Source organism: Panthera onca, chromosome B2, assembly GCF_046562875.1.
Source record: "Panthera onca isolate mPanOnc1 chromosome B2, mPanOnc1 haplotype 2, whole genome shotgun sequence".
Classification (NCBI taxonomy): domain Eukaryota; kingdom Metazoa; phylum Chordata; class Mammalia; order Carnivora; family Felidae; genus Panthera; species Panthera onca.
The window spans coordinates 148,374,784-148,385,420 of NC_138343.1; the positions used below are offsets into that span (position 1 = coordinate 148,374,784).

General features: G+C 61.8%; 1 protein-coding gene across 1 annotated transcript; it reads right to left on the reverse strand.

Moving 5' to 3' along the window:
* Positions 1–375: 375 nt before the first annotated feature.
* PRR18 (proline rich 18) lies at positions 376–10,557 on the reverse strand. The gene is made up of 5 exons (XM_060617066.3): positions 9,340–10,557; positions 8,736–9,156; positions 5,202–8,642; positions 4,052–4,909; positions 376–3,943 (listed from the first exon to the last, which is right to left on the reverse strand). Exon 5 carries the CDS (start codon positions 3,934–3,936, stop codon positions 3,271–3,273), a length of 666 nt encoding a protein of 221 aa, XP_060473049.3. The 5' UTR covers positions 3,937–3,943; positions 4,052–4,909; positions 5,202–8,642; positions 8,736–9,156; positions 9,340–10,557; the 3' UTR covers positions 376–3,270.
* Between the last annotated feature and the right edge of the window lie 80 nt (positions 10,558–10,637).

Consider the following 10,637-nt stretch of genomic DNA (forward strand, 5'->3'; position numbering starts at 1 on the left):
AACGTCTACCAACCCCCAAATCCCAGGCCCTCCGGGCAGGATGGGGACAGCAACACGGGGGGACCACCTCACATGAATTCTAAGTACCTTGGTAATCTCTTCCCGACCAGCTTTTAATATTTTAAAAAACTTTTTTTTAATGTCTATGTTTTTGAGAGAGAAACACAGTGCGAGCGGGGGAGGGGCAGAGAGGGAGACAAGGAATCCGAAGCAGGCTCCAGGCTCCGAGCCGTCAGCACAGAGCCCGACGCGGGGCTCGAACTCACGGACCGTGAGATCATGACCTGAGCCGAAGTCGGACGCTCAACCGACTGAGCCCCCCAGGTGCCCCCAGACCAGTTTTTAAAATCCTCCCCAAAAAGAAAACACAAGGCATTGAATTTCTCTTTTATTTAAACATTAAGAAATTGCAGCACAGTGACTCTGAAAACTTTCTCAAAATGTCCATAACAACACGACAAGACATCCAGTGTCATAGGTAGAAGTTCCGTCTCTTCGAGGGTCATCAGCCAGAGCAACATAAACGTTCCACTTGTCTGCTTTTACAGTGAAGAACAAGGCACACAGAACTCTGTTTGACAAATGCCATTGGGAAAAAGGAGCACAGTACCGGACTGGGGCCGGTCAAGAGAACTGGGGCGGGGGCAGGGGGGAGGGGACCCAGAGAAGGAAGAGGGTGAGGAGAGGGAGAGACAAAGAACAGGGACACACAGACCCATGCACTGTGACCGTGACGGGACGAGGGACATGCACCCACATGGGCAGCCACGGAAAGGTGCTTCGAAAAGTCACCTACTTTACGAAAGTCTTTAAAACGTTACTGAACTCAACAGAAACCTGGGTCTCTCGAGTCCTGGTATCTGCTCAGAGGACACGCGAGAGCAGTTAGCACCCTGTCCACGGGACCACCACTCACGCTCACTCCCGGGGCTGGTCAACGTCCGGAACCAGCGCTCCGTCCCGGACTGAGAGTCCACGGCCACGTCTCCGTGTCGCCTCAGCCAGGATTGCCACCTGGGCCTCTCTGGTGCTGACGCGTTCATTTTCCATGAAACACAACTGAGCTCTCTGCATCCAGGCAGGAGTCGGAAAAGACAAGCCAGTCGGTGGGGAGGGGCTTTGGCTTTGCAAACTCCTCTGCTGGCTGACCTCGCTCCTGCCGGATTAAACGCTTCCTGTTTGACTAGGTTTGTGTCTAGTGAGAGAGAGAGCGAGACAGAGAGAGTGGGGCAGAGATCACAAGCACAATATAAAACTGGCTTTTAAAAATGTAAGGCTTCAGTGTAAAATATAATTAAGACTTCCCACATTAAAGCCCAACGAGATAAACATTCAACTACTTACTTTCACACAAGTCAAAAGGTGAGGTAATACATTACTCTTCTATGACCAGCCTTCTCTGATTACGACTTTTTCCCCCCTCTTTCTCAACCTTCGAGTTAAGTATAATCAGATGCATGGAGGGAGTGTGTAGAAATCAGCCTGGAGTTAGCAAGAAAGGGTATGGGCGGCTCCCAAAAGGCCGAGGAGTTTTAACCCTTTATTCAAATAATAGGCAGAGATTTTCTCTTTTGAAAAAATGAGTATACACAATTGTACAAAGCCACTATGTCACCGATTTTCACCCGGTGATGAAAGCCGCTGGAAACATAACATCTGCCCCCAGGGACCCCCCACTTCCTCCCTCAAATGAATTGCCCGTCTGGCCCGGAACATGTTGATCTGCGTCCGTCTGTCCGCACACGGGTTTCTGCCTTCTCCCCTCCCCCCGCGGTCGGCCTTTCGCAGCACAGAAGTCACATTGCAGGTAGCGTTTCCAGGAAAAACAGCGACCTTCAGCAGAAGCTGACCTTCACCCCCGCTCACATCTTGTCCCGGCCTTCCAAGTCCATCCCCGTCGCTGTGCTCCAGGGACACACTCGTGTGCGTGATGGGGTCTGTGCGTGTGCGTGTGTGGCCGTGACTGTGTGCACGTGGGTACGTGAGCAGGAACGTGGTTTTAAAAAATGTTTAACGTTTATTTATATATGAGCGAGGGGGAGGGGCAGAGAGAGGGAGACACAGAATCCGATGCAGGTTCCAGGCTCGGAGCTGTCGGCACAGAGCCCGACGCGGGGCTCGAACCCACAAGAGGGGAGATCGTGAGCTGAGCGGAAGTCGGACGCCAGACCGGCTGAGGCCCCCAGCCCCCCGGGAGCTAAGTGTTCGTGAGAGAGCTCTGTGGGCGTGGGTGTGTGAACATGCGTGTGACTGTGCGTGGGGGCAAGCGTGGGCAGGCAGGCCCGGCTGGCAGAGGGCGCGTGGCGGCGCAACAGGGCCCTGGTGGAGGCCTGCAGTGTGGACGAGCAGTTTCCATCCTCGGCCTCGCTCAGCGGGTGGAGTGGCTGCTGGTGTTCCCACCCGTCTCCCCTTCGAGCTTGAAAATTAGGTCAACTTGAGTTTCCCAGCTTCCCAAACCCCAGACTCGTTCTCTGTTTCGGAGAAACAGAATCATAAATGCGGCACCAAGGCCAGCTCTGCAAACAGCCAGCCACCCTCACGGGTGCCCTCCCCCAGGCTGTCGCCCACAGGGAGTGACCCAGACAAACCACCGGCCCAGGAAGAGGGTCTCTGGGACCCACGGGAACCTTAGGGGTGAGGAACGGGAGGCATTTTCACCCTGAGCCCTAAAGGCATCTGGGGGGCCAAGAGGAGGCCAGAAGGCTCTGGAAGGCAACACCTGGGGGTTGGGGCCGACCAGGGCGGGAGAGGGAAAGGGTGGCTGCCCCAGCTGGGGGTACGGGGCAGAGCCTGGCCAGGACGTGGGCCTGGGGGGGTCAGGGAGGCCGTGTCCTAGGCTAGCCCCCCCCTCCACCCCGGGCTCACAGGGCCCAGGCAAGGCAGAGGAGGCTGTGCATGTGCCACCAGGGTGCCCCAGAGGAAAGGCTACTCGCGCGGTCAGCCAGGGGCATCCGGTCCTGCCCACCGGGTGCCGCGGGTTCACAGGTGCCGGAGGGTGGCCGTGGGCGTTGGGGGTGGGGGGAGGGCAGGCTCACAGGGTGCGGCCACGCTTCCAGGAGGTGGGGAGGTCCCTTCCCCTGCTCAGGGGCATCCAGGAGGCGGGCGAAGGTGCGGGCCCCTCCCCAGGCTCACGGGCATCCAGGGGGTGGGCACAGGTCCGGGGGTGGGGGACCCCCAGGCTCACGGGCATCCAGGAGGCGGGCGCAGGTGCGGGGGGGGGTCCACCCTTCGGGTCCGCGGGGAGCCCCCGCCCCCCACCCCCCCTCCGGCTCACAGCGTGCTCAGGTGCGGCAGCGTGTCCAGGGGCCCCGCGAGGTCGCGCGCGGCGGCCGCCGACTCCACGCCGCGCAGCCACTCGGTGCACCTGCGGACCAGGCCCTCGTCCACCGCCCGGGCCTCCTCCTCGTACTCCACGTCGTCGTACCGGTGCCGCTCGTTGAGCAGCGACACGCGCGGCGCCGGGCGGCGGCCGGGACCCGCGGGAGAGGGCGAGGGCGGCGGGCGGCAGGGCCGCGCGGGCAGCCGCCTCTGCAGGTGGCGCCCCTGGAGCAGCAGGACGGCCTCGGGGGGCAGGCCGGGCGAGAAGCGCGCGGCGGCGGCGGCGGCGGCGGCGGGTCCTGTCCCCGGGGCCGCGTCCCCCGCGGGGCTGTGGCCGGAGCGGGCGGGCCGGGCGGGGGCGCGCGGGGGGCCGGGGCCGGGGCCGCGCCGGGCCGGCGACCGCTTCAGGGCGGCGGGGGGCCAGGAGCCGGACAGCGCGCCCTCGGGGGGCCTCCTCCTGTCCGCGGCGGCGGGCGGCGCGGGCGCGGGCGCGGGCGGGGCGCGGGCGGGCGCTGCCCTGCGCGGGGCGCCGGGCCTGCGGGGCGGGGGGCGCGCGGCGGGGGCCCCCGGGGTCGGCGTGGGCGGGAAGGGCATGGCGCCACCGAGCCGGCGGGTCATCGGCGCCCTGGAAGGAGACGGGCGGCTCTCAGTGGCGGGGGGCGCGGGGGCGGGGGGCCCGGGGCGTCCCCGCGGGTGGCCGGGCTCGGCGCCGCGTGCCCCCCGCCGCACCCACCTGCGTCCGGCCGCGGCATCGCCGGCTCGCTCACGTCCCGGCTCCCGGGGCCCTCCCCTCGCTCGGGGACAGTCACCGGCCGCCCGAGCCCGGGCCCGGGCGGGGACGCGCCAGCAGGAGGAGCCGAGCGTCAGGCTGGTGTCACGACCCGACTGTTGCGTGCGACCGGCCACGGAGCCGGAGCCGGGATGGCGCGGGGCGGGACCGGGCGGGACCGGCCTCCCCCTTCGGCCCCCACCACCGACAGGACTCAATCAACCCGGGGCGGGCGGAGGCGGGAGGGCCGGCTGGGTCCCGAGTCCTGGGCGGAGTCCCTGCCTCTTGGAGGGAAAGTCCTGGACAACCGCTTGGCGCCTTTAAGAGGGTGGGAGTTGGGCCGCGGGGGGACACCGGCCGGGCCAGGCCGGCCCTGCCTGGCCCGCGCCCTGGTGTCAGAGGGGAAGGCCGGCGCCGTCGATGGCGCTGGGGAAAAGGCATTTGGGGGGATCCTCTTATTCCCCTTTTACAATGCTGACGCCACTGCTGAAAGGCGGTCCCCTGAAATTCGAGCAGTAGCTTTATCAACAGGCAAAATAGGCCCATGTCAGTGATGCCATGACGATGACAGAGGAAACGGTGCACACGGAGGGATTCCTGGGCGCAGAGCAATGTACTTACTGCTGTAACGGTGGTTCAAGCGAGTGACACATCATGACTGTCATCCCATATTCGAGGAGGAGACCTGGAGACGTCCCTCCGACGTTCAGATGAGTGATGACGTCACACGGCGACGCATCACAAGTCAAGGCACCGCTCAAGGACAATTATCCCCCGTTGAGATCCCCAGGAAACACTCTTCCATAGGAGGTGCTTTCAGGCCTAACCGGGGATGTGACCAGGTTGTCCGGCTATGGCCCAGGTCAGCCGAAAGCATTCAAGTGTGGGTGAACTCCAAGTGCGCTGTGCCAGTGCCCCCCCACCCCCACCCCAGCAGCACCTCCCGGCCGTGAGGACAGTGGCCGCATCCCTGTCCCTCCTGCCCCCGTGTCAGGGCACCAGGCAAGAGCGGAACTCGGTCGGTGGCCAGAGCCGTTCTCCCCACAGCTGGGGGTGGAGAAGGGGGCTGAGGTCCCATAATCTCCACCTGCAACCGAAAACCACATCTACATACGTGTTCTCCACAAAATGTGCAAACGCGGCTTCAAGACAGGCTTCGTCCTCTCAAACGTTCTCCCCGTCCCGCCGGGGCCTCAAGGTTAGCCTCCCGCTGCCCGCTGCTCAGGGGCCGGGATGTTTGAGGCAGGTTGGGTCATAAATCTCTGCCGCAGGTACTGAACGCACCTGTTTTATTCCAAGTTTCTGTATTTCTAGGTGGATGCGGGACCGGGTAGGTTAGCGGTGCAGCGGGTGGACAGCGTCCTGCCGGGAGAGCCCGGGTTGGAGGGCAGGCGGGCACGCTGAAGACGGGAGAGGACGGGGGCACAGGAGGACTCGGAGGGGAAGGTGACACACAGGAAAAGCAGCAAACTGGATCCTCCCGAGACTGGAGTACGGGTCCCAGACGCTCAGTAGCTGCAGTGGCATCCGTGTCGGGGTCCTAATTCCTAAGTCCCGCAGGGCAGTCGCAGGTGAGCAGGCAGAGCTGGTGATCCCATAATCGCCCGCCTGTGTGGCTTCTGTCACCACTTCCCTTCTTCTAGGAACTGGGGGCTGACTGGGATGGAGGAGAGGAGACAATCCCAGCAACAGAATTCCAGACACACCACATCTGAGCCAGCACCTTGAGGAAGGGAAGGAAAGTCCTGGGCAAGGGTGAGGGGCTAGTAGCCACGCCCACATCCACAGTAGCAGAGATTGGGCATTTTCCTCCAAGAAGAGACAGTGAGATTCACCAGACCGCTGCACACGTCGGGCCAGACTGTCCCCGGGATTCTCCAGAACCCCCACATCCTGTCCCAGCCCAGAAGCATGGGGACTTGGGAAGCTGGAAGTCTCTGCCCGACCTCCGAGGAGAAAGTGAGTGCCGGGTGCCTGCTATCGCGTCACCTGCCCAGGTCAGAAGGGCGCTCCTCTCCTGTCTTTCCTCAAAGGCCCGGTAAGCACCCCTGCGGGGGGCGACGACTCCCGGTACCTGGCGGTGGGCTACTGGCCCCGGAGCGGCAGAGGAGTGAGTGTCCCCCACAGGACTCTGCTCTTCAGACTCCACTCAAGCATCCAGGCGACAGCATCCCTGCTCCCTGCCAGCCACCTCTTCTACTCGAACCCTTCGGCCCCTGGGAAACTGGAGGCTGGAAAGAGTGGCCTGGCCTGGCGGGGACCGTGGGAGAGCAGCGCGCCTCACCTGCACTGTCGCGGCCCGCTGGCCGTTACAGAATCCGTCACAGCCTGTGTGGTTGAACCGAGCCGCTGGTGACAGTTACCAGGAAGGAAAACCACACTAGGACAGCCAGCCAAACTTCCCTCCAGAATTGGGGACGCGACAGAAAAGCAACTAGAGTCAAGAAATAACAGCCAGCTGTAACTTGGTCATTTGCGTGGGATTTTGCGTGCTGGGCCCAACAGTGGGGCTGTAGCTACGTGTGAAACAGGAAAACAGGAGGACCAGAATCCTGGGATCGGGTTATCAGTTTCACACTGTATTCCTGGGGTCTCCAGACTCTAAAACCCACGAGTATGTTTCATCTGGAGGTCACAAAAGTTACTTCAACTATAAGCTGGTCGATTTGCAAGGTCAGTTACGCAAAAGCCCATATACGTACTCAGAACTGTCCGTAGTTTTTGCCTGTGCTGTCTCACTTTCCAATTACGTCGATGCTCCTTTTTGAAACATTACACTTGGCCCACTGTCACATCAGCGTCAGGTGCACAGCACGGTGATTCGACCCGTCTGTGGGGGATGCAGCGCTCATGAGCGTCGCTGTCACCTGTCACCAGACGATGCCGTGACATTTGTTTGATTTTCGGATTCTGAACAAACGCGAACACGGTGTGGTCCACCATTGGAGAATTCATGGTAATTTTTTCTCCCACTGTTGTATCAGAGTTAAGTGTAGGAACGCAGACTTTTTGTTATGACAACCCTTGAAACTGTTTCCAGAACAAGGACGTATGCGGAAAATATTTAAATCACCAAAATAAAGAAGCAAGACGATATCCAGACCCCACTAAAATCAGCCCAAGTGCTGCGCAGGTTTGAAGGGAAGGGAAAACCGCGCAGCCTGCGGGGCGCTGAGCCTGCTCTGTGGGAGGCTGGGGTCCCACAGGGATCCCCCCACATCCTGAGTACAGACACACTGCGCTCACCAGCTCATCCCCACGGACGCTGCTGACTGAGGCAGCGCCGGCAATCACACCATGGCGCCCGGAAACCAGTCGCTATTTTAAGAAAGTTCCTTTTTCTCACGAGCTCACCAGTGTCTCAGGTTTACCTCGGTATGACGACTTCAGCGCACGTTCAGAAAAATGTCCAAAGGCAAAGAGATCGATGCCCTGCTTTGCCAAATCACACCTTCTTCCCACATGCTGTGCTTTGTTCCCGTGTTTTGACTCAAATGACTTCACGCGAGGGAGCGGTAAATCGTCCAACAGCCAGAACCAACACGGAGTCTGAATTTTAAACCGCATTGTTTAATTGTAACTGGCTGTTACAATCCTCGTGGACCCCTGAGACACAGACAACTTGGTCGATAACCAGAAATACCTCCATTCCTTGTCACAGTGGTCTGTTACCGTGAGAGGGTCTGGGGGTAGAAAACATTCAGGAACCTGTTCAGACACTGTTGGCTTTAGAGTCCTTTCCCCCAACGCTAAGATAATGATCCACTTTGTCTGGATTTTGCTTCACTCAAACCTCACGAGCTTTAGGAGAACCGGAAGGACCCGTGTTTTACGGACGACCAACCAAGATTTCCCCAGGAGCTTCACGACCAGCCACAAGGAGACCTGCCGGGTCAGGGAGGCCCCAGAGCCCTCTCCCCTCACTGCCGTGGGGCCTCGACGCCTCCCTGACACTCCTAGGACCCGCTTCTGTTTTTACGGCCTCTCTGGATGTTAACCTCGGTAGAAATTCCAAGTGACTTAAAAAACGTGTATTAACACATCTAAAAATGACAACAAACTCATGACATTAACAATACACCCATTACGTTGGGGCGCCCGGCTGCCTCAGTCAGAAGAACACATGGCTCTCGATCTCGCGGTTGTGAGTTCAAGCCCCACATCGGGTGTAGAGATGAGTAAAAAAATAAACTGAAAAACGAACAATACACCCATCACGTTAACATGTTTTTAATGAAATATAACGGTATTTGCTAAAACCAACAAATCAGAGGTGAGGGGTGGGCTCCGTGCTGCCGGGTTCTCGTGTGATCACACGTCTGCAGCCTCGTGGCTCCGATGTGCGTTCACGGTAGCACGAGTGGAAGCACAGGGTCTTGGGATTAGCGCCAAAGCGGGCCCCGGCAGGGTGTCCCGGACCCCACCTTGAGGATCGCCACACTGCCTGCCGTGTTGCACCAGGAACCCGCCGCTCGGGACGGTGAGCCACAATGGTGGCTAGGAGGTGAGCTGCTTTGAAAGCGAGACGTCACACGTGGCTCTTTCTTGCAACAGCCTGGAAAAGCCCGAAGCGAATCAGAACAAGACGGTGTGGGGAGAAAAGACACCGGCTTCCCTCAAAACGATAGGCCTGAAGTTGACACCGCACCTTTTCCTTGCCGCGCTCGGCCTTGCAGAGATGCGCAGTGGCATTTCAGAGGACCGCGGACACCCCGCAGGCTGGTTCACACACCGAGAGGTGACGGAATAGTTGGAGACTCACGGAACCGTTTGCTTTGCCTTGCCCTCTGGGGACAGCCCTTTGCCAAGGTCCCCGAAGGATCCCGGTGGTCACCGTCGCAGGCAGGTGACCCAACCCAACCCCCCAGCCCTGTCACTGCGGTCGTGACGTGAGCAGCACGCACAGCCCCGGGCTGCAGCAGCGCGGGCCCGAGCTCCCGCGGACTCGTGCTCCGGGAGCCGTCAGGTGGGGCGCGGTGACGTGCAAGGTCACGCAGGGAAGTGTGTTAAGAGCGGCCTTCCCTCAGCGTGCACGCCGGCGTCTCGGGCCGGCTCTGCCCCTGCGCGTCCTATCAAGCAAATAAACTGTCTTCTATCAAGCAAATAAAGTATCTTCAGATGGCAGCGGGGTGGGGGTCCCAGAGGGGAGGACCCGGCTGGGCGCTCAGGGCCATGCGGACGTGGAGCCCCCCCCCCCCCCCCAGCTCTCTGCGGTGACCGAGCTGCGGACAATCCCTGCCAGGGTGACCCACGCCGGCTCGTGCCCCTCCTCGGTTCAGCCAGAAGGCCCTTCGCTGCTTACGCCCGTCGATTTTAATGTTTGGGGACCCGTATGCGGGCCAACAGCCACTGCACCTGCCAGGCCGATCTGCTCTCAGGGAGGCGGAGGCGCTGGCCCGACACATGCCTGCCGCGGGGAAGGGGGGGGCGCGGGGGGACCAGCCAGCGGTGGCGGAGCCAGGGGGACATGCGCCCTGAGAACAGGAGGGGCGATGGGGGGCACCGGGGTTACCCTCCCACGGACGGGGCCCCGCCCACACACCCTGACCTGCACTCTTTGGGGTCATAAGGAGACTCCCCCGTACCTTTCACCCACCCACCCCCCCCAGCCAGGGCCCTGCCGCGTCCCACTCATCCTGCGGGCTGTGGCACCCCGCAGGTGTCCCCCCTCCCCCTGCAGGGCCCGGCTGTCATCCGCGGGGCGGGTCCTGTCCAGCGAGCGAGGAAGTTAAGATGCACCTCACCTCGCCCGGTCCTTGTCCACCACCCCGCCCCCCACCCGCACGTGCCCGGGCGACGCCCGCCACCTCCGCCGCCTGGACTGGGACGCAGGGCCACCCGGGAAGCCCGGCAGCTCCAGGCGAGGCAGCGCCCGCGCCATCTCGGTGGGCGGACCGACCGGGCTTCTGCTCCGTCCCGAGGCTGAGCCCGCACCTCCACAGCAGGAATGTCGCCCGAAGTTCTGTGTTCCGTCCTGGGACCCTGTGCGCGGACACGGCAACGGGGCCACGTCACCGTACCGCCACCCCAACGGGGGCCGCCGGCTCAAGGCCGATCCTTCTGGGGACACAGACGGACTCTCTGTGGCTACCGTCATCTACCGACACCGAGAATAACCCGCTTCTTTGAGCTCCACGCCTCCAGGTCACACCCCGGCCCCTCCGCGGGCCTCCTGCACAGCCCGCTTCCTGTGTGGTACACACCACGCCCTCCTCCCCTCCCTCCCTGCTCTGCACGCACCTCTGCCTGCGGCGCAGCGAGCTGTCCTCTCCTCCCTCCCACGGTGTCCTGTGACTCTCTGTAACCGCAACCGCCACGGGACTGGGACCTCTTGGGGGGCCGGGGGAGGTGTCAGGCGGTAGCCCGTCACCGCCGCCTGGTGCCGTGTTCCCACCCTGACCTCCGGTATCCTCTAGGGCGTGGGGTCTGGGACTGGCCTCGCTCCCCACGGCCAGCCTTCCCCAGTCGAGCTCCGATCCGCCCTGCCCGCCGCCCCCCCCCCCCCCCCCGCCGTGCCCCCCCCCTGCAAAGCCCGGGGCATGTCTTCTGG